Raw genomic sequence first — 24,507 nt, 5'->3', positions numbered from 1 at the left:
CCATGGGTACCCGCATGGGCCCAAGCTATGCCTGCCTCTTTATAGGTTACATGGGACAATCCCTCTTCCGTATCTACACTGGCCCTAAAACCCACCTCTTCCTCCATTACGTTGATGACTGTATCGGTGCTGTCTTGTGCTCCCAAGAGGAGCTCAAACAGTTCATCCATTTCACCACTTTTCACTCCAACCTTAAGTTCACCTGGAACATCTGATACCTCTCTCTCTTTCCTGGACCTCTCTGTCTACATCTCCGGCAACCATCTGGAAATTGATATCCATTTCAAGCCACCGACTCCCAAAGCTACCTAGAATACACCTCCTCCCACCCACCTTCCTGCAAAAATGCCATCCCCTATTCCCAATTCCTTCGCCTCCGCCACATCTGCTCCCAGGATGAGGCATTCCACTCCCGAGCATCTCAGATATCCTCGTTTTTCAAGGACTGCAACTCCCAACACTCTCCCCCCACCCCCGTGGTTGAGAACACCCTCGACTGTGTCTCCCGCATTTCCCGCAACTCAACCCTTACACCTCCTCCCCGCAATAACAACCAAAACAGAATCCCTCATCCTCACATACCACCCCACCAACTTCCGGATCCAACGCATCATTCTCCGACACTTCCGCCATCTGCAATCCGACCCCATCACCAAAGACATTTTTCCCTACCCAACCTTACCTGCTTTTTGGAGGGACCACTTTCTCCGTGACTCCCTTGTCCGCTCCACACTCCCCTCCAGCCCCAGCACTTTTCCCTGTAACCGCAGCAAGTGCTATACCTGCCCCTCACCCCCATTCCAGGCCCCAAGAACACTTTCCACATCAAGCAGATATTCACCTGCACATCTGCCAATGTGATATACTGTACCCCCGTTCCCGTTGTGGCCTCTACATCGGGGAAACCAAGCGGAGGTTTGGGGACCGCTTTGCAGAACACCTATGCTCGGTTCGCAATAAAGAACTGCACCTCCCAGTCACAAACCATTTCAACTCCCCCTCCCATTCTTTAGATGACATGTCCATCATGGGCCTCCTGCAGTGCCACAATGATGCCACCCAAAGGTTGCAGGAACAGCACGTCATATTCCGCTTGGGAACCCTGCAACCCAATGGTATCAATGTGGGCTTCACAAGCTTCAAAATCTACCCCCCACCCCCCCGCAAACACATCCCAAAACCAGCCCAGCTTGTCCCTGCCTCCCTAACCTGTCCTTCCTCCCACCTATCCCCTCCTCCCACCTCCATCTCCTACATACTAACCTCACCCCACCGCCCCACCCCCCGACCTGTCTGTCCTCCCTGGACTGACCTATCCCATCTCTCTCCCCACCACTCTCACCTTTACTGGCTCCATCCCCTCCTCTTTGACCCGTCTGTCTCCTCTCCACCTATCTTCTCCTTTATCCACCTTCTATACACCACCCCGCACCCCCCCCACCAATTTATTTCACAATCCCCTTCCCCTCCCCCATTTCTGAAGGTAGGTCTAGGCCCGAAACGTCAGCTTTCCTGCTCCTCTGATGCTGCTTGGCCTGTGTTCATCCAGCTCTACATCTTGCTATCTCAGATTCTCCAGCATCTGCAGTTCCTACTATCTCAGGTATAGACAGTACACAAGAGAGAGAGGGGAAAAATGTATGCACCAAGAAAAGGAGGAAAAACAACTTCATCCATCGTGCAAAGAAACATCTGAAAACATTTCCTAAGAGTTGGACCACAAGTCCAAGTTGGGAGTTAAAACAGCAATCAAGCAGCTGCATTTTAAGGGAGGTTTACAAAGTGTGTTGAGCTTTACTGAATCAAACACAGGTCTTCTCATCAAATAAGGTATGTTTTTCTTCAAAGGTCCTGTTTAAAATTGTTCCTGAATTGATGTCATTTCAGGTTTACTCTTTCTGAAATAAAAAGGTATTTTACAGCTATGGAACTAGTATATTGATTGGTACAGTGATTCTGGACATTTCAGTTTCACTTAAGGAAAATAAATTAATTTCCTTCAGAGGTGGATCAGTCCAAAGCACCTTCTCACCACTTAAACCAGCACTTCAAATTTACAATCAAAACTGCTGTTAATTATTTTACATAGGGGTCCTGATGCTGAAATTGCCTTCAAGTCTCAGGATGTTTGCCATTCGCCTAACTCATTGTTCAACAGGAATACAGCTGAATACTATACAACAGACCAGCATTATTCTATCAGATTCAGGCACTGCAAAATCTTATTTCCAATACCTTTTATTACCAAGTCCAGGTGAGCAAGGTGGAGTGTATAACACATATTTTACTTGATTTCATTCTGCATACTTGTTCTGTGTTTTTAGAGAAGACAAAAAAATAATATTTTAACACAACCTTTTGACCTATTGCTGAAATGGAGTTTAGCCCATACGGTTTTAAGGGTCAGTTTTGAAGAGTTTCAAATATTCCATTCATTTAATTTTGAAGCAGATCAGTGTAGCTACTATCTCTAATTTTTGTTTTAAAAAAGAGCAACTTGAGCTAAAACTTTCAATCCACCTTCAACCTTCAAACTGTTCAAAATCAAGTCAACTATGACTTGTTCTTGTAGACACAGTACTTATACACTTTGTCCAGTTGAGGTTCAGGTTAATGGTCACCTCCAGGTGCTGACAGTCGGGGATTTAGTGATGGTAACATCATTGAATGTCAAAGAAAAAATGGCTAGGTTCTCTCTTGTTAGAAATGGTCACTGCCTGGCAATAATGTGACATGAATATTACTTTCCATGTATCAATCCATACCAATACTGTTCGGGTCTTACTGCATATGCACATGTACTGAGGAGCCAAAAATGGTGCTGAACATTGCAATTATCAGCGAACATTAAATTTGCTGGGATGTTCCCTCTGTTAGCATTTAAAATTTTTAAATTGTAACTTGTACTCTTCCATCAATGCTCACAATATCATTGTCAGCATAAACAATACTAAAGTCATAGTGCGAGACGAACTGTTGTTAAGCTTAAATTGTGTGCAGGTGATGGGCATCAACTGGGTTTTCACTTGAACATTATTTTAAAGGCTCTTGTGTGGTGCTGTGTGCTTATCCCTGAGCCTGGAGGCCCAGGTTCAAGTCCTTTCTGCTCGAGAGGTCTGTACTAACATCTCTGAACAAGTTGATTAGAAGCTTTTTGAACACACTTATCCAAAAGTCACCATGTGACTCAGTGGTACTTTCCATATCTCTGGGCTAGAAGATTTGAGTTCCAACTAACATGGAGGTGTGATATAGAAATGTCTGAATAGGGTAAATAAAAAAACATTAAAAGCAACATTAAGGAATCCGATTGTGTCACCATCTCTGAGCTAGAAGGCCCAGGTTTTACTCCTACCTGGCATGAAAGTGCATTTAAGACATCTAAATAGGCAAATAAAAAGAATCAGACATCCTATTTTTGTTAAATTACCCTTTTAAGGGTTGTTTTTTATTATTTTGATTTAATTTTGTTCAATTTAACTGATTTTTCTGAAGATTATGAAGTGATATTTACTCAAACAAGTGTAGTGTAGTTAGGAGCTACATATTTGTAAAGTCTGACTCTAAATAACTGCACGACTCCGTAAAGAGTAACCCTAGTGCAATCCTTCACGAACTTGTTCTCTGCAGAACAACACTCATACCTTCCCTTCTAGAAGTAGTAGTATTAAGGAAATCTTTAACTGTGTGATTGAAATAAATTTTCTTAAATAAGTAATTCCTTTTTACCTGCAGAAGCTCAGGGGTGTCCTTATAGAGGTTTATAAACTCACGAGGGGCATGGATAGTGTGAATAGCCAAGGTCTTTTTCCCAGGGTAGGAGAGTCCAAAATTAAACGACATAAGTCTAAGGTGAGAGGGGAAAGATTTAAAAAGGCCCAGAGGGGTAGCGTCTGCACGCAGAAGGTGATGGGTGCATGGAACGAGCTGACAGAGGAAGTGGTGGATGCTGGTACAATTACAACATTTAAAAGGCATCTGGATGGGTACATGAATAGGAAGGGAAGGGTTTAGAGGGATATGGGTCAAATGCTGGCAAATAGGGCTAGTCAGATTGGAATGTCTGGTCGCGCAGACGAATTGGACTGAAGGGTCTGTTTCTGTGCAGTGCGATGCTACAATATGCTCAACTGAATGGTGTCTTAAGCTACATCTTCTAATTATTCCATACACTTCGTCTGAATATGTGAACACAGACAGAAGAATATCTACACACTGATAATTGGGCCCTACTGTATTACCCTGCAACATTGTCAGCAGCTTTCCCCTAGTCTTCTGCTGAAAACTCCCTCCACAGGACTATCTATGCCAGTTTCTTGGACCGGTGATTCCATGTATTAATGATTAATTCATTATGTGGTGAATTATAGATGCTAACTCATACAGCAAAGGATAATATTTCCTGGTTATGGCACTCCCAACCACCACCAAGTGCAAAGTCCATGGGAAACTGTCCAGGAGTTCAACCACATTCCTGTTAAACTACCATCAAAACACAATAAAGGAAAAGGCCATCTCAAATTGAGACTGTGCAGCCACGTACACCCATTAATCCACCTCAATTATCATGTAATCATTTAGAAAGAGACAAAACAAATTTACCAAGATGGTGAATTTGCCACTCAGCAGTTCAGATCTTAGAGGCTCTTCATGCGGTTTCAACTTTACAATCCCCTCTTTCAACCTTGTATCCTAAAAAGAAACAAAAGATATTTCATTTACTCCATAAAACTGCAAGTTTTAAAGAAAATGTTCTCTCTCAACAACATTACCCAGGCACACACACGACTCCCTCTTTTAAAGATAGCATGAACTGCAGATGCTGAAGGTGTGGAACTGGAGGAACACAGCAGGCCAGGCAGCAGAGGAGCAGCAAGGCTGACATTTCGGATCGGGGCCCTTCTTCAGAAATGGCGGAGGGGAAGGGGGCTCTGAAATAAATAAAGGGGGTGGGGTAACAGCAGGTCGATAGTGGGGCGGATAGGGTGGAGGAAGCCCAAGATGCACGTTATTCAGGGGGTGGAGGGGAAGTTGAAGTGGTTCAAGACTATAAAAGGGCACCAGCAATCTGACCCCACGACAAAGGATATATTTCCCTCCCCACCCTCATCTTCTTTCCAGAGGGACCGCACTCTCCACGACTCGCTCGTCCACTCCACACTCCCCGCTAGCCCCACTGCCCTCGGCACTTTTCCCTGCAACCACAGGAAGAGCTACACCTCCTCCCTCACCTCCATCACAGGCTACAAAAACACCTTCCACAAACAGATGTTCACCTATACATCCGCGAATGTGGTATACCGTACCCGCTGTTCCGGATGTGGCCTCCAGTACATCGGGGTGACCAAGCGGAGGCTTGGATACCACTTTGTAGAGTGCCTACACTCAGTTCGCAACAAATGACGACACCTCCCAGTCGTGAGCCTCTTCAACATCCCCTCCCACTCCCTGGGCCTGGGCCTCCTGCAGTGTCACAACAATGCCACCCTGGAGGAACAGCACCTCATTTTCTGCCTTGGAACCCTACAACCCAATGTTCTCAATGTGGACTTTCCTAACTTAAAAATCCCCCCACCCCTGACCCCATCTCAAGACCAGCACCCCCCTCATCCCCACCTCACTGACCTGTCCATCTTCTCTCCCACTTATCCACCTCTCCCAGCTCACTGAACAATCCCCACCACTACCTACCTACACTCATCTTTATTAGCTTCATCCCTGCCTCCTTGACCTGCCCACTTATCTGCTCCTCACACCCCAGTGACCAAATCCCACCCCCTGCATACCTACAGACACCTTTACTAGCTTCATCTCCACCTCCTTAATCTGTCAGTCTTCTCTCCCACCCTATTCGCTCCACTATCTACCTGTCATCATCACCCCCTCCTCTCTATTTATTCCCCCATTTCCGAAGAAGGGTCCTGACCCGAAATGTCAGCTTTCCTGCTCCTCTGATGTCCTGGCCTGCTGTGGTCCTCCAGCTCCACACGATGTTATTTCCCTCTTTTAAGATGTATGTACAACTCATTCTCCATTAAAAAAACAAAATCTAATGCATCTAGAATGGACAGGTAGCTGCAATTTTTCTTAGCCATCAAAATTCCTGAATTAATAACAAGCTGGCAGAATTCAAGTCACACCCTAACAGCGAAAACTAAAACAGCTAGAAACCTAAAATGCAGCAGACAAGCTGATGTTTTCGGATATAGGCAGCTACCTGCAGTATTACAGGCATGGCACCCGTGCAAACTGTGTGTTCACCTCCTGCAGTTGAGGAAAATCACCATCTTCTGTGCCAATACACAGACAGGAAATAGGTGTTGCTAATGTCATCATTGTGCAGCCAGACAACATTCATGTCAGTGTTGTGCAATTGTTGCTGCTGCCTCTTCCTCAGCACTCCCCTCGTCTTCATACTTGACTCAGAGACTGGAACAGGAGGTAAGGGCGAGAGAATTGTTCCTGAGAGTTTCTGCGTTAACAGCTTTCCACATGAAAATGGAAGATTTAGATTTTAAAAATGAGGTATGGGTGGCAGCAAATGTTGATGTATAAAAAAGGAAAACAAGTTTGATCAATTTCAGCTGTGGTGGAAGTTACACACAAAAGAACAATGCATCTTTTCTCTCTACAGATCTAGCCTGGTTTTCTCTTTTCAAATATTTCAGTTAGATTAGTTATATTGCACCATAGTCAGTTATAGCCACACTAGTTTTTCAGGATCAGTTATGTTTGTTCTACTTAAATAATGAAACAACAGCATTCAAAACTATACTTGTCCTTCATAAAATGGAATTTCCAAAAAAAAATACAATTTCTTAGCCAGCACTTCTACACCAGAATCTGTTGCAGCCTCAGCACTACGTCAAGAATATAAGCTATAGTTGTATTGCGGGTGTGAAGCCCTTACCAGGGCGATTCAATTTAGGAAACCGTATCTGCTTCTTGGGCAGGCATCAAGCATCTAAAAAGATAGGCGAGCTCCTGAACAATCAGATAACAATCATTCGTCGGAGAGTGATGGTGTAGGGGTGTTATGGCTGTTAATCTAAAGACCCAGACAAAGTTCCGGGGAACCAAGTTCGAATGCCAAAATGGCAGATGGTAGAATTTGAATTCAATAAAATATCTGGAATTAAGAATCTAACGATGACCATGCTTCCATTGTTGATTGTCAGGAGAAACTGATGTTATTAATGACCTTTAAGGAAGGACCTGATCAAGGTGTACAAGGTAGTGACAGGCATGGATATCCAAGTCGATAACCAGAGACTTTTCCCCAGGGCAGGACTGACTGCCATGAGGGGTCATAGTTTTAAGGTGTTAGGAGGAAGGTAGAGAGGAGATGTCAGAGGGAGGTTCTTCACCCAGAGAGTTGTGAGCATATGGAATACTTTGCCGGTGGTAGTTGTGGAAGCAAAGTCATTAGTGACATTTAAGTGACTGTTGGGCACGCACATGGACAGCAGTGAATTGAGGGGATTGTAGGTTAGGTTATTTTATTTTTGGATTAAGATTAATCCACGACACAACGATGCGGGCCGAAGGGACTGTACTGTGCTGTACTTTTCTATGTTCTTTGAAACTGCCTATGTGTGACTCCAAACCCACAGCAAATGTGGTTGACTCTTAACTCCCCTCTGGGATGGATGCTGCCGAGCCAGCGATGCCCTCATCCCATAAATGAAGAACGAAAAATTGATGCAGTCGAGTATTTTTGTGTATATATAATCTACATTAACATCAATGCTGGTTCTTTCTTCACTGATGCTGCTTGATTCACTGACGATATCCAACATTTTCTGTTTTAATATCTTAACAGTAATTCATAGCTGGCAATGAGGCACTTGGTTGTCTAAGTAAAATAACTGCAGCTCTGATGAAGCGACATGTCTTTGCAAAATCTACTGGGGAGCTATGTGCTAAACACAACAGTACAGTTCTCAAGCTGTATTTGGCATTGGACAAAGAATGAGTTAAATTAACCTTCAGGCTGTACAATTACTTGATGGCATCAGCACACAGGCCAAATGAAACGCTGGTAGGCTTCCATAGACGAAATGGAGAGCGTACACAGTACAATAAATGCAATTCTAATCAGAAGACAAGACAAGGGTAGATACTACAGTGTGAAGCTGGATGAACACAGCAGGCCAAGCAGCATCTCAGGAGCACAAAAGCTGACGTTTCAGGCCTAGACCCTTCATCAGAGAAGGGGATGGGGTGAGGGTTCTGGAATAAATAGGGAGAGAGGGGGAGGCGGACCGAAGATGGAGAGAAAAGAAGATAGGTGGAGAGGAGAGTATAGGTGGGGAGGTAGGGAGGGGATAGGTCAGTCCAGGGAAGACAGACAGGTCGAGGAGGTGGGCTGAGGTTAGTAGGTAGGAAATGGAGGTGAGGCTTGGGATGGGAGGAAGGGATGGGTGAGAGGAAGAACAGGTTAGGGAGGCAGAGACAGGCTGGGCTGGTTGTGTGATGCAGTGGGGGGAGGGGACGAACTGGGCTGGTTTTGGGATGCGGTGGGGGAAGGGGAGGTTTTGAAGCTGGTGAAGCTACATTGATACCATTGGGCTGCAGGGTTCCCAAGCGGAATATGAGTTGCTGTTCCTGCAACCTTCGGGTGGCATCATTGTGGCACTGCAGGAGGCCCATGATGGACATGTCATTTAAAGACTGGGAGGGGGAGTTAAAATGGTTCACGACTGGGAGGTGCAGTTGTTTATTGCGAACTGAGCGGAGGTGTTCTGCAAAGCGGTCCCCAAGCCTCCGCTTGGTTTCCCCAATGTAGAGGAAGCCACACCGGGTACAATGGATACAGTATACCACATTGGCAGATGTGCAGGTGAACCTCTGCTTAAAATGGAAAGTCATCTTGGGGCCTGGGATAGGGGTGAGGGAGGTGGTGTGGGGGCAAGTGTAGCATTTCCTGCGGTTGCAGGGGAAGGTGCCGGGTGTGGTGGGGTTGGACGGCAGTGTGGAGCGAACAAGGGAGTCACGGAGAGAGTGGTCTCTCCGGAAAGCAGACAAGGGTGGTGATGGAAAAATGTCTTGCGTGGTGGGGTCGGATTGTAGATGGCGGAAGTGTCGGACGATGATGCGTTGTATCCGGAGGTTGGTGGGGTGGTGTGGTGTGTGAGAACGAGGGGGATCCTCTTGGGGCGGTTGTGGCAGGGGCGGGATGTGAGGGATGTGTTGCGGAAAATGCGGGAGACGCGGTCAAGGGCGTTCTCGACCACTGTGGGGGGAAAGTTGCGGTCCTTGAAGAACTTGGACATCTGGGATGTACGGGAGTGGAATGCCTCATCCTGGGAGCAGAGGTGGAGGAATTGGCAATAGGGGATGGAATTTTTGCAGGAGGGTGGGTGGGAGGAGGTATATTCTAGGTAGCTGTGGGAGTCGGTGGGCTTGAAATGGACATCAGTTACAAGCTGGTTGCCTGAGATGGAGACTGAGGGGTCCAGGAAGGTGAGGGATGTGCTGGTGATGGCCCAGGTGAACTGAAGGTTGGGGTGGAAGGTGTTGGTGAAGTGGATGAACTGTTCGAGCTCCTCTGGGGAGCAAGAGGCGCCGCCAATACAGTCATCAATGTAACGGAGGAAGAGGTGGGGTTTGGGGCCTGTGTAGGTGCAGAAGAGGGACTGTTCCAATTAACCTACAAAGAGGCAGGCATAGCTGGGGCCCATGGCCACCCGCTTTGTCTGTAGGAAGTGGGAGGAATCGAAAGAGAAGTTGTTGACGGTGAGGACGAGTTCAGCTAGGCGGATGAGTGTCGGTGGAGGGGGAACTGGTCGGGCCCGCGGGACAGGAAGAAGCGGAGGGCCTTGAGGCCATCTGCATGCGGAATACAGGTGTATAGGAACTGGACGTCAATGGTTAAAATGAGGTGTTGGGGGCCAGGGAATTGGAAGTTCTGGAGGAGGTGGAGGGCGTGGGTGGTGTCAAGGACGTAGGTAGGGAGTTCCTGGACCAAAGGGGAGAAAATGGAGTCCGGATAGGTGGAGCTGAGTTTGGCAGGGCAGGAACAAGCTGAGACAATGGGTCGACCAGGGCAGGCAGGTTTGTGGATTTTGGGAAGGAGACAGAAACGGGCCGTGCAGAGTTGGGGAATAATAAAGGTTGGAGGCTGTGGGTGGGAGGTCCCCTGAGGTGATGAGGTCATGAATGTTGTTGGAGATGATGGTTTGGTGCTTGGGGGTGGAGTCATGATCAAGGGGGCAGTAGGAGGTGGTGTCGGAGAGCTGGCATTTGGCCTCGGCGATGTAGAGGTCAGTGCGCCATAGGAAGTGCTACACTTGCCCCTGCACCTCCTCCCTCACCCTTATCCCAAGCCCCAAGATGACTTTGCATATTAAGCAGAGGTTCACCTGCACATCTGCCAATGTGGTATACTGTATCCATTGTACCCGGTGTGGCTTCCTCTGCATTGGGGAAACCAAGCGGAGGCTTGGGGACTGCTCTGCAGAACACCTCCGCGCGGTTCGCAACAAACAACTGCACCTCCCAGTCGCGAACCATTTTAACTCTCCCTCCCATTTTTTTGATGACAGGTCTGTCATGGGCCTCCCGCAGTGCCACAAGGATGCCACCCAAAGGTTGCAGGAACAGCAACTCATATTCCGCTTGGGAACCCTGCAGCCCAATGGTATCAATATGGACTTCACCCACCCCTTCCCCCACCGCATCCCAAAACCAGCCCAGCTCTTCCCCTCCCCCCACTGCATCCCAAAACCAGCCCAACCTGTCTCTGCCTCCCTAGCCTGTTCTTCCTCTCACCCATCCCTTCCTCCCACCCCAAGCCACACCTCCATTTCCTACCTACTAACCTCAGCCCACCTCCTTGACCTGTCTGTCTTCCCCGGACAGACCTATCCCCTCCCTACCTCCCCACCTATACTCTCCTCTCCAGCTATCTTCTTTTCTCTCCATCTTCAGTCCGCCTCCCCCCTCTCCCTATTTATTCCAGAACCCTCACCCCATCCCCCTCTCTGATGAAGGGTCTAGGCCCGAAACGTCAGCTTTTGTGCTCCTGAGATGCTGCTTGGCCTGCTGTGTTCATCCAGCTTCACAATTTATTATCTTGGATTCTCCAGCATCTGCAGTTCCCATTATCTCTGCTACAAGACAAGGGTAGGTCTATTTTTACTTGTTGTGTTCCCCAACCCTGAGCTGGCAGCAATGACTTTTAATTGCTAACACAGAATGCAGCAACATTGGCCAGTCTATCCACCACTATGTTTCTATTCAAGGCGAAAGCAGGGTAGGAGTGGAATCAACAGCTGTGGGAAAGAATTTGTCCTCTGCACATGGCTTACGTATTGCTGTGTGGGATGTGAATTTTTGGATACCCTCCAACTGGACTTTAGGTAGTTTGTCATCATCCATTGCCTGAATCCCAATAGGAGCTGAAAACAGGGAACACACACAACAAACATGCACACAAATAAATACAGCAGCCTTTCCAACTACGTGAGTAGAACTCAACATTAAGTGAATAGCAGTTTCTTCTCAACAGCCTTTTCTTGAACATGTTGGGTAATTATCAAAGTTTGTCTGGTCGGTGCCCTTTCCATCACCTTATGGCTTTCCATTGCCTTCCTCTACACAAGCTGTGATAGAAATAATTAAAATGAAATATACGCAGAAATGAGAAAAGTATCAACAGCTCAAAGGCTGCAATCTCAAACAGCATTATTCATCTATTTGAAATCTCAAATGTTGTGCATGTTCACATCTGGCAACTCCCTCAATGCATGTTAAAAAAGAATAACCAAGTTAAGAGGGGAGACTTTTGCTTAAATAAATTGACTGCAGACAAGCTAATTGAGAAAACACTCATTCGGTATCACTAACTTTGTTCTTTAAAAGACAGATGCCTGTCAGAGGAGGATAAAGGAATGAATGTGGCAAAAGAAAGGTTTCACAGTTTTGACAATGAAAAGAGTCTGACTATGGTTATGATCACCGTAGAGACCAATAACGGAAAAGACCAAAAACCTACTTAACTACACAGGCAGGAGAAGCCAACTAACAGCATTTCACTTGTTACATCTTTTACTTTAGCACTCAAACCAAAATCAACATAAATAAAACATGACTTTATAGGCAGCTGTCTTCAGTAGAAACCATAAATTACATTTTACAAAGCCAACAATAACAGATCCCACAGATTTATGGGAGACCCCTTAACATATATGGCACTCCATGACCCTAGAGAGGTTTTACAAAACTCTATTCTTCAGGTAGAGTTCAACTTCTTGAATTCACAAGAACTAGTCATTGAGGTGCTTCTGACAGCAGCTTTATTCCATCCGAGTTCCACTGATGCAGTCATCACAATTCACAGAACCTCCTTAGTATGGATCACAAAAGTTTTCAGATACCAGCCTTTTCTGTTGCCTGTGTAGCCAACATATCCTACTGTCTTTGACTTCCTGAGAGTTTTGTGATTTTTTAAAATCAATTTCTAGTGCCTATGCAGCCAGAGGTAATGATTTGATTTCTTATGGCACAGCCAGGGATCCAAATTACAACCCCTTTACAGAACCTGTACTAGTATTCGTTTCTCTTCCAGTATGCGAGTGTCTCTCAAACCAAATCTAATGCAGACAACAGATCATAAGCACTCTCCTCCCCTGATTCCTGGTGCCCTTGCAAACAGTACATTTCAGTGTACTCTACAATGTCTTTTCTTTAAACAGAATTATTTCAGGCTTTAGGGAGTTCCCCAAAGACTGATTGACTCTATCTGATCAGTATGAGGAACATGGGCAAACAGAAAAGTTTCAAATCTATGCTGAATTAACTGAATAACCGAATCATCCGCTTTGCATACTAAAATTATTGCCACCATCCCAGGACTGAGTAAATAACTTGAGTTCCTGTTAGGCATCCTGAAAACTGTGGTGGAAGCACTCTGCATGGTAATCAAGGTATTTTCTGAATCTGCTTATTCAAGGGTATAACCATATACCTTTGGAGCACATGGGACTCCTGGTCTAGAGGGAGACACAATACCGCTTCACCACGATAGCCTTACAAGGCAACCAATGATTGATATCCAAGGGTCAAGGCTCACACAAGCAAGCTAACAGACCTATGGAACGGTGTCCGAGCAAGCAAGCAACACCACCAAAAACAAGGTCAGATATCATGGAAGTAATGATACTTTTAACATTTAAATGGCTTCTGTAATAAAGTACTGTTTTGAATATGCTACTAGGATGATCCAGAAGCCTAATAACTGTAGTAGCTATGGTTTCCATTTCCCTCTCTATCAAGTTTCCAATGTTTGAGGAATCATTAAGAAAGATGCAACGGAGTTGGATGATGAGCTACTGTGCCTCCTAATAGTTGGTCTGGAGGAGAACTGTCTGTCATTGTGACTACAAATTGTTTGTTTTTTGAACACAATAGAATGTATCTGCACATAAACGAACATCTTAGATGAAATGATTCACCCCATTGATATACATGTGAGTGAGTGCGTGAGTATGTGTGAGCGAGCGTGCGTATGCACATGTGCTTGAGTGCATGCGAGTGCAAGACAGCATGTGTGTGTGTGAGTGTATTAAGAAATTCAAAACTGTCCAAACTAGTGAAGGTAGAAAGATCATAACAATTCATCAAGGTGACGCTGTCAAAACAAGAAAGTACGGAAGATTTGAGATAACAAAGGTGTGGAGCTGGATAAAGGAGGATCTAGGCCCGAAACGTAAACTTTCCTGCTCCCCTGATGCTGCTTGGCCTGCTGTGTTCATCCAGCTCTACACCTTGGTATCTCAGATTCTCCAGCATTGGCAGTTCCGACTATCTCAGTACGGAAGATTTGTTCTCCGACTAGGAGGGAACATGCCTGCCTAGTAAACGTTGCGCGGTGTCCATTCATCCGTTGTCGTAGCATCTGCATGGTCTTGCCAATATACTATGCCTCATGGTGAGGAATCACTGAAACAACTACACAACGATAGCAACAAGTTTCATCCCACCATCAGACTTGTCATGGTCAACACTTCGGAATCAGTCTCATTCTTGGACACGCACATCTACATCAAGGGCAAACATCTCAGTACCTCACTCTAACCAAGCCCATGGATAACCTCACAATACTGCACTTCTCTAGCTTCCACCCTATACCTGTTAAAGAAGCAATCCTGCACATACACAGGATCTGCTCAGATGAAGAGGAATGAAAAGGACACCGAGGGGTTTTGAAAGATCCCTTCACAAGAATGGGATACAATGCTCAACTCATCAAATTGCCAGTTCCAATGTGCCACAATCGGAAAAACCACAACGAACCTTTTCAGAAGACAGACACAGGATAAATACCCTTCGTCGTCCAGTATTTCACTCAAGTGGAGAAACTATGCCATGTTCTTTGCAGCCTTCAAAATGTCATCAATGACTATGAGCATCTCATGAAGATCATCCCTACGCCTCCACTTCTTGCCTTCAAACAACTGCCAAACATGAAACAGACCATCGATTGCAACAAACTAACCAGTCTTCAGGACAAAACTGATCACAACACCACACAACCCTACCATGGCAACCTCTGCATGACACGTAAGATCATCGACTTCGGAACATCACCTACCACGTTCACAGAAGATACTCATGTGACTCAGCCAATGTTGTAGACAAGGATGACCCAAGGTGTGATATATTAGCGAGACCATGCAGATGCTACAACAACGAATAAATGGGCACCGTGCAACATTCGCCAGACAGGGATGTTCCCTCCCAGTCAGGGAACACTTTAGTGCTCAATGGGCATTCAGCATCCTCTAACATAGACTCTGAATCATACAATGCAGAGTCATGTGCAGAGACTGATAGCCAAGTTTTGGATCCATGAAGACAGCCTCGACCATGATCTCAGGTTCATGTCACATTATAGGTGACCCCACCATACTGTTCTGTATCTGTAAAATCTTCCTTCCTTTTTAGATTTGATAGAGATATACAAAATGATCAGAGGTATAGATACAGTGCACAGCCAGAAACTTTTCCCTAGGTGGAGGTAGCTATTATGAGGGGCATTGTTTTAAAGTGAGTGGAAGTAGATATACAGGAGATGTCAGAAGTAGGTTTTTTTACTCAGAGTGTAGGGGCATGGAATGCATTGCTGCAGACGGTATGGAGTCGGCCTCATTCAAGCAGCTACTAGCTAGACATATGGATGATAGTATAAGGTAGGGGCTAGACAGACCTTAGGTTGAGGGTAAAAGTTCGGCACAACATCGTGGTCTGAAGGGCCTGTACCGTGCTGTACTGTTCTGTGTTCCTGTTTTGACAGCATCACCTTGATAAATTGTTATGATCTCTCTACCTTAATTAGTTCAGACAGTTTTGAATTACTAATTACGCTCTTACACGCACGCGCACACACACACGCACGCACGCACGCACGCACGCACACGCACGCACACACACGCCCCTACAGGATGAATCATTTCACCCAAGTTGTTTGTTTATTTGCAGATACATTCTATTTTGTTCAAAAAACTCAATTTGTAGTCACAGTCAGTCAACGTAGCATCTTATAAATGCAGTTTTCAGAGTAAAATCAGCCTGATTCCCGGTAAAAACTCAGACAGATTGTGAACAAAGCCTCAGACCTACAAATCAGTGTCTGATCCGAGATGTCACCTCTTGTATATTCCTGTAGCTCTGATTCATTGTAATGCTAGCACAGCACTGACACTGATTTTATAAACACTTTACTCACACCATCTAACACTTTTGGTCATCTCACACCAGTAGTATGATCTTTTGATCTCTCTGCCTATAAATTCTGGGTCTGTGTGTTCTGCTCTTTCAGTGCACCTGAAAGAGGCTGTGCTCCAAAACCTTGTCTGATTCCAAATAAACCTGTTGGACTATAACCTGGTGTCACGTGGCTTCTGACATTTATTTGCAAAAGTAATCAACTAGGTGAATATAATGTAACTACTTCATATTTGCATACCCATATATCCTTCAATGGAATATAGGATGCAGAAACAAAGTACATCAATGCTCAGCACAAACAAAACTGCACACACTCAAAATTAATGCAAACTAATGTTACCCGATTATCATAATCCACTCCTTCCTCCACATGTAGACTGCTCAATGTGTGCAAAACAAACCCATTTCTCTCTCAAATATACATACTGACAGATACACATCCTTGGGACGTAATTCTTCTTAAATGGTTCCACAGGTTACGTCACCCGGAGTTCAAACAGCTGACAACCTACACAACCTCCAGAATCATTAAAAACAATAGTCTACCTACCCGGTAAGAGTGGAATAGTTCAATGGCACGGTATACATCAAATTTTCTGGCCATTAGAAATTTGACTGCTGCATTCCAGGACAGGGGAGAGACACCATGCTGCGTTGTCCACTTGTTGATCTCTTCTAGAAACTGCTTGGTGGCCTGTAAGACAGATAAAAATAATCACCACTACATATGGTTACACAGGTGGAAGAGAACTACCGGGCACAAAGCTCCCCTAACAAATCTCAACTCTTCACCTGATCTGAAGTTTAACATAGAAAGGTGGGAAGAGAACACAATCTGTTATCCTTTTGAAGCAAGCTTCGAGGCAAAGACCCGCTTCTCGAATGAAGATCACAGCTCATCCTATTCCAAGATATCAAATAGAAATCTGAGATACTGGGTCAACAGAGGCGTCCTATATCACACTGTAATGTAATGAGACATGCCCAGAAGTGCATCTGCCTCCTCCACTACTGAACACTGGAGAGGGGATAAACAAAAAGCCCTCAGCAACATATAACCATGATAAAAGCATTTCACAATCACAGATTTTTAAGAGCATGGAGAAACACCATGAGCAAGTTGAAATCTTTGAGATATGAAAAGAGTCACACTGTGGAGGAAATGGTCATCACAGTTCTCAGCAGAAATATTGCCCAAAAGCATGGTAATGACTAGAAACAGAGATGAATTTCTAAATACACACAAAAAGGCAACTGCTGCAGAGAAGCCTTATGAAAAATGCTTTTTGAAAAACACCTTACTATCACGCTTAGAATGGTGTGAATTCTTACCAAAAGATTTTAAGCCAAATGGGACCAGAATGAGAAAAGTACTGAAGAACAGGCAGCACACTGGACGAACAGGTGGCACAGTGGCTAGCACTGCTACCTCAGAGTGCCAGGGACCAAGGTTTGATTCCAGCCTCAGGCAATTATCTTCAGAAATGGGGGAAGAAGGGTCCCAACCCGAAATATCAATTTTCCTGCTCTTTTGATGCTGCTTGGCCTGCTGTGTTCCTCTAATTATGTTATCTCTGACTCCAGCATCGACAGTTATTACTATCTCTGATATTGTGCCGAGCTGATTTTGGTAACCTTCTTGATCAATGCTTTGGGATATCATATGCTGTTAAAGATGCAATATTAGTACAATCTTCATTGATTCAGTACTACACTGCTGCAAACTGCATGAACATGTTCTAGCATTAGTGTCACAGGACATTAGCTCGGCTTCACAACCAACAGTCTCAATTTAATTATCTTTTTAGGATTTCTGAAGTGAATTGCCCATCATGTAGTAGAAGGAAAAGCAAGTCAATATCACATTAAATTCAGCAATGATAACTTAGCTATTAACATCTCTAAATGGTCGTTGCCACTCACTGGAAGGAAAAGAATATGGATGCTAGAAATGGCAGCTTCTGATGTTCAAACTTATACCTGTTAAAAATGAAGATTTCTGTCTGTGGAACTAACTTGGGATTATGTTCAAAATCTTTTGGAAAATAAGCTTAATGTTTTGGAAAGGTATAAAAATACTTAACAGGTGCTTGATTCTTCTTAGGCATCTGACTCAACTGGTGCTTTGTCCAGTAGCCCCATACACCCCCAATTCCTGAAGCTCATACCACCTCCCTCAGCCCATGTCATTGTCAAAGCAAAGCAAGCTGTGCAGGTCACAACTATACAACTCTAAAATGCAAGCAAACAACTCTGCTTTGCTTAACTAGTCCTCTTCTACCCACAGTACAAGCAAGATCAAAACAGTATATGCAACAGCAACCTAACAACCTAGGGTAAAAAGTTGGAATGTTTCTTTTTAGGATGTGGACAATAACTGGCAAAGCCGTATTCATTACTGATCCCTAGTTAGCACCAGTCAATGAGCTTTGTACTTTAGTTGTTGCCCCATTTTTGCAGGAGAAACTCCCGCAATTGAGAGTCAGAGATTCCAAGATTTTGACTAGCGATAAAAGGGCAAAATTATTGGCCAAATAGTGATGTGGAGATGGCCGCCAATCCCATAGTTTTGCTCTTCCTTACCATTCTTTGGAGGTAACCTAGAAAGTGAAGCTGAACTAAGTATAATATCACACCAATTGTTTCCTATCTACATACACATTTTTCCACAGCTTCTCAAATGAGAGGAGATAATTATACAGCTGTCTTCCAGAAAGTTCATTAACCTAAGAACCTTGCTCAGAATCCAGTTGGTGTGTGTCTTTAGATGCAAATCAGAAGAAGAATATCACCTTCTCCAATCCTTAGCAAATACTTTATGTAAAGAACCAACAAACAGTGCTTTAATAACTAAACATGAATTGCACACAGAGACAATGGACTCAAGATGCTTAAGAAAACAAGACAGATGCAGTTTTTTATGATGGCTAACATAGCTGGTGAAGTATGTTGGGTTCAGTAACTCGAAGCAACAGACCCCAGTTTGGAAATTATGCAGGAATTCCTTCTCTGGGTGTTGCAGGGTCACTATTGAACAAAGAAAATGCTTTCCAAAGTTTTTGAAGGCCGGGACTGAGGCAGGAAGAGATTATTGACCGGAAATAAAAGAACAAATTGTCTATCTTTTAAGGAAAGAATATAAATAATAAACTGGAAACCAAAGACACACCAGTACATTTTTGTTAAAACCAAATATTAGAATTACTGGGAAGCATAAAACTTCCTGAACTTGTGGGTTCCCAAGGTTAAGTTCTATTCATCATCACTCTTTTTAGATCCTTGGAACACAAAGCAAATCTTCAGGGTTATTACAAATTTAAAACAGTCAATTGAAAAAAGCACATAAGCTTTCCTCTTCAACTTTCAAGCATGAATATGTCCAAGACTTGGGGACATAATAAATTTGTGGTGTCATGGACAAGCTAATTTAATAAAAACGAAGAAGAACTTATAGAACCAATGCCGGTAAAACTCATATGTTCTAAGAATGATGTGAACCTGAGTGTCCCAACTGACCTTGACTCAAACATTGGGCAGGACAAAGAACATATTGTCCCAAATTATGTTAGGAAACAGCATACCCCAACCCCTTCAACGCTGCAGGATCAATGTGCACATATACAGTTCAAAAAGACAGCACTCTACTAAATTGACACCAGCATCTGACGTTTTCATTTCTCCAGGAAAACATGTGTTTCTTTACTTGGCAGTTGCCATGTAATTCCAACTGGCAGCATCAGGTCTTCTGTCAGTTAATTTCTCTGACCGCGTACCCTATTGTTGTTTTGCCCCTTTCCCAAAGGGGGGAAAGGGTGTGGGCACGAGATAGGAGAGAGTATCTATCAGCTGATCTGACATGGCGTCCGTGAGAGATTTCGCAAATTTAATTTGTTGGTTGCCTAGCTTTTATCTCTTCCAAACAGGCAAAAATGTAAGGATTCAAAGGTTACTTTCATTCAATCTGCAAGCAATTGATGAGCCCAGTTTAGCTGCACTGACTCACTACCTAGCCTTACACAAAATCTAGAAACCTCGAAGTTGCCATCAAGGTCACAGTGCAATCTTCAAAATGCACGTGTTCTGATTTTGGGATTTAGGAAGAATCTCGTGCCTTATATCTGCATTTTCCTAAACGCTAGCTAACCTTTCTCCAGCTTCTACTGTTTTTAGCCTAGAGGTTGGACATCTAGGGGAAATCTGAATATATGCATATTCAGTATTTAACCATTTTTCAGCAACTGGTTACAGACCCAGAAAAGGCAGAATGCTCAGAAATCTGGGAACCGAAACATAAACAGAAAATGTGGAGAATACTCAGCAAGTCAAGTAAACTATAAAAAGAGGGAGACAGACTAATGTTTCATGTCTGTGCAAAACAAAACGGTCAAATGTGAAACATTAACTCCATTCCCCTCTCCTCAGCACAGGATAGCTTTCGAGATAAATCCATTCATTGCCGCTAAGTATAAAAATCTGCCATTTTGACCTCTCAAACAATCCTGTTACAATACACGATTGCACCTTTTTTGTCATAACTAATCGTTCGAGGCATCACGAAATAAGGTCAAACCTCCCTACAATTTTGATCACATACCTCATCCTGGTCTCAAACTCAAAAACTGTGATGAGTCAGTTAAGAAGCTTCAAAAATAACTCTTTGCCCTTTACCTTAGGACCATCCCAATGAACTACCCTAAAGCAGACTCTTTCCATGGATGATGTGTCTAGACAAATTAACAACTATGTTCATTTATAACCAGAACCGCAAAAGATGGATTATTCCTGGAACAGCAAAAAGTTCCATAAAAACACTCTATTGTCTGAACTGAGCACAGCCGGTCATCTTCTCACTTGAGGATACACACGTGAAGTAAGTGGCAAAGAACCAGAGAATATGACGAGAATGATTTTCTGCTGCAAGTTAGAATGAATTAGAATGGACTGTCTGAAAGGGTGGTAAGAGTCAATTCAAATAGAATTTGTATACATGCTTGAAAATTAATAAATTTGCAGGACTTTGAGCAAAGATCAGGGGAGTACGACTAATAGAATAGGTCTAATCCGTTTGCCGCAGAAATATGTCTAATTTGTTCTGGGGGAGAAAAACTAAAGTAGGCTTACATCTGCTACGAATGTCAGGGAGGGCTAAGTTATGACAGCTCTGTCTTCCTGTGAGCCAGTCACTAGTCTATGGGGATCTAGGTTAAGGCTGCTAACCTTCATTCGCATAAGTGGTCTGGAAGGCAGCAAGGTTTGTGGAAGGGAAAGACAGCCCACCATTTACTGACATAACATGCAAGCACAAGTGCTGTATTTTACATGAGATAAACAGACAAGTTTAGACACACTGGGGACTGTGTCCCACAGTGTGACAGATTTCTCTCAACATTGAAAAACGCACATTATTAAGCTATATTACAGTTATTTCAAGTAGTCTTACACTTTGCAGGGAAATTTCCTGCAGAAGCACCTGTGTGTAATTCATAAAACATGATACACATAACTAGGTTTACTGAAGCTGTTGTAAGGATGAGTAGCATACCGGACTAATGCAAGATGTATTTATAATCACAATTTTTACCAGTGTAAATCTTAACCTGGTTGCATTAGAATGACATCCAGTTACACCCCCTCTGAAAATGGAGGAAACATTCAATCTCCCCTGAAAAGGCCCATTCCACTAATAGAGATTTTAAGAGTGGGCTTAGTGGAAAGACAGAGGCAAGGTAGAGTATTTCCTTTAAAGAAATGAATAAAAATTGGGTGAAAAAAAGAGTGGTATTAACACATTGCGTAAAATTTCTTCACCACTGCAGTAGACAGAAGGTTGAGCAGCAGTTTTCAGTTTCACTCCCACCTTCAGACCCCTGAGGGGCCCAAATCACGGCTGTTCAAAACTCTAAAGAAGAAAGCACAAACCTATGAGTCTATCTTGATCACTGAATGCTCCTGAAACCAATTATCAATCAAATGATTCTGGTTCTCTTTGTAAAAAATAAAGGCGAATAATTCCTTATTGTACAAGGGTTCCAAAACTCAACTCAATTTTAATACAAACTGAAAGAACTGCTGAAAATCAGGAACAAAGCCAAAGTTACTGGAAAAGCTCAGCAAGTCTAGCAGCATCTGTGAAGGGCAAAAACAGAGTTAATGTTTCGATTCCGGTTCTGAGGAAACGTCACTGGACCCGAAACGTTAACTCTGTTTTTTCCTTCACAGATGCTGCCAAACCTGCTGAGCTTTTCAAGCAACTTTGTCTTTCTTCCTCAATTCTAATACAACCCAGCCCAGGCCTATAAAGCTAAGAATGAATTCTTAAATGAAGACACACCGAGGCAGGTGAGGCATGAAACTGGCCCTTCTGGCCTAGAGGGAGGGGAACTACCACTGTGCCACAAGATCCTCAAAAATAGCTGCTGCAGCATAATTGGAAGTTGTGCCTCTAGACCATTAGTCCAGTGAAATTACCACTGTACCACCATCTCCCCAAGAACTGTCATTTTTTTTCCCAAACGTTTAGTTGTCACAACAATGTGCCCTATTTATCTTGGTAATGAATATTAGAGTTTTTGAGCTCCCACCCCAGAGAATAGGGGATGGGGAAGAAAATGTCCCATTTTCCTGGGAGATTCGGGAACTGAAATACTTTATAGTTCTTTTTTGCAATTTATTACTCCTCGTAAATGTCCAATTTGTCGATTTGGTATCTCAACACGAGTACAGGAGAAAATCCCATGAGTGCTAACAGACTCAGGCACTATTTAAATAGGTGTGCAACTTTGCAACAACTCAATTTCCCCACACTGTTACCCACTTCCTTGCCCCATGAACAACTCTACCTAAATTAGCTACTTAAAAATAGCGTTTGTAAAATGCTTTGTCAAAACGCTAACCCAAAAGTCTTCTTGCAAGTTACACATTCTCCAGGGTATTTTCAACAGCCTCAAGCTAACTCATGTCAAATGGAAATTTATCTAGGATGGATATAAGATCAATGAGAATGGGTACATGAATTTAACAACATTGTATATTGCCTGGTGAAAGTTTCAATGGTCAGAAAGCTAACTTGAGTAACTGTTAGAACGATGGAAAGTCAGTTTCCTGAATGAATGAGTAATCAGTGCAACAACGGTGAGTAGTATCTGAAACAGGACAAAGAACTTGCCCAACATCCCTTTCTTTACATTTTTAAAAGGGAAAATCATATATCATTCAAAAAAAGCATAAGAGGGAGGTGTGAAGAAGAAATGGAATTTAATTTATCTGAAGAAGTGCTATATTGTCCATTTGACGAATCCCAACAGCATTCTTAGTTTTACAGGAAGGAAGGCAGCTCCAGGCCTACGAATATGGATAATCACTGACTAGTTTACATTAGCCAAGCTGATGAATTCAACTCTCCAGTGAAATTCATCAACATCAACACCTCCTCCACAAGATGTTGGTGACGATCCTCACCAATGGCAATGTGATAGAAACCTTTGCGGTCAAGACAGGGGTCAAATGCAGCGAGGAGTCACTGCCCCACCCTTTCCCCAATCTTCATCTGGTCTGAAGGAGATTCCCAGTGATGTGGGCATTATCTACTGTATGGATGGAAAACTTTTCAACCTCAACTAATTAAAACCCTGAAGGGTCTAGGCTCAAAACGTCAGCTTTTGTGCTATGCTGCTGCTTGGCCTGTTGTGTTCATCCAGCTCCACACTTTGTATTCTCAGATTCTCCAGCATCTCCAGTTCCCATTATCACTGACTTCCTGTGGAACTTCAGTATACTGATGAAATGTCATCTCCGTTCACTTTGAAGAGAAGCTTTAAGCCTCACTTCATGCTTTCGTGGAAGCATACCAAAGAATTGGTCCCAGATCCTTTACCAACCTGTCCTGGGTCAAGTTGTGGTCCATTTCTCCAATAAGATCAATTGAGAAATCCTCCCAAACATGGAACATTTCCCTACCGGGGAAGCTACTTCTTATCCAAGACTAACACTGACGTGAAGATTCAACATTGCATCCAATCTGAGAGCATGACCTTCAGACACCTAAGAGCAACAGTTTTACATGAACCTCAACTAGCCACAAAAAGACATGACCCACTATCACTGGTATCCTTACATACAGATGAGGAAGGACACTGCTTTGATTGAGACAACACATCCATCCTAGGACAAGCCAAACAGAGACACGCACAAGAATTCCTAGAAGCATGGCATTCCAACCGGAACTCCATCAACAAACAGATTGATTTGGAGCCAATTTACCATCCTCTGTGAAAAAGAACAGGAAATGACATCACCAATGCAGGAAATGACATCACCAACCCAAGGAACCCTAAACAGATAAATAGAAACCGGGACATAACACCAGCGCTTCACCAGAGGACCACTGATGATGTTACCTAGAATGGTGACGAAACGTCTGAAAACTAACCTTCCAGCTCAGCGAGCAAACTCACATCCAGCAACAGTTTTCGATGACCCTGATATCCGTGCTGATTCTAAGATTCTAGTGTATAATGCAGTCACCCTTCCAACTCTTCTATACGGCTCCAAAATGTGGACTACATATAGATGCCACCTCAAAACCCTTGAGAAGAGCCATCAACACTGTTTGAGACAGATTCTCTGCCTCATCTGAAGGTCAAGCATACTAACCTCAGAGGCCTGGAAGCAGCCACTAATACTATCATCAAGGCTATGATCAAAGATGTCCTGAAGGCTTCCCTCAAGAAATGCAAAATAGATACCAATGCACTGGAGACCCTCGTTCAAAAGCAA

General features: G+C 43.7%; 1 protein-coding gene across 1 annotated transcript in view; it reads right to left on the bottom strand.

Moving 5' to 3' along the window:
* ptpn9a (protein tyrosine phosphatase non-receptor type 9a) overlaps positions 1-24,507 on the bottom strand; it is a 169,706-nt gene that overhangs the window by 81,616 nt on the left and 63,583 nt on the right. The window contains exons 2-3 of the mRNA XM_059640095.1: positions 16,283-16,426; positions 4,603-4,692 (exon numbers count right to left, since the gene is read on the bottom strand). Coding sequence (XP_059496078.1) covers positions 4,603-4,692; positions 16,283-16,426 — 234 coding nt within the window. The remainder of the gene's footprint in view (positions 1-4,602; positions 4,693-16,282; positions 16,427-24,507) is intronic.

This window comes from Stegostoma tigrinum, chromosome 36 (assembly GCF_030684315.1).
Source record: "Stegostoma tigrinum isolate sSteTig4 chromosome 36, sSteTig4.hap1, whole genome shotgun sequence".
Classification (NCBI taxonomy): Eukaryota; Metazoa; Chordata; class Chondrichthyes; order Orectolobiformes; family Stegostomatidae; genus Stegostoma; species Stegostoma tigrinum.
The sequence above is the reverse complement of the archived record's forward strand: the minus strand, read 5'-3'. Positions and strand labels throughout refer to the sequence as shown.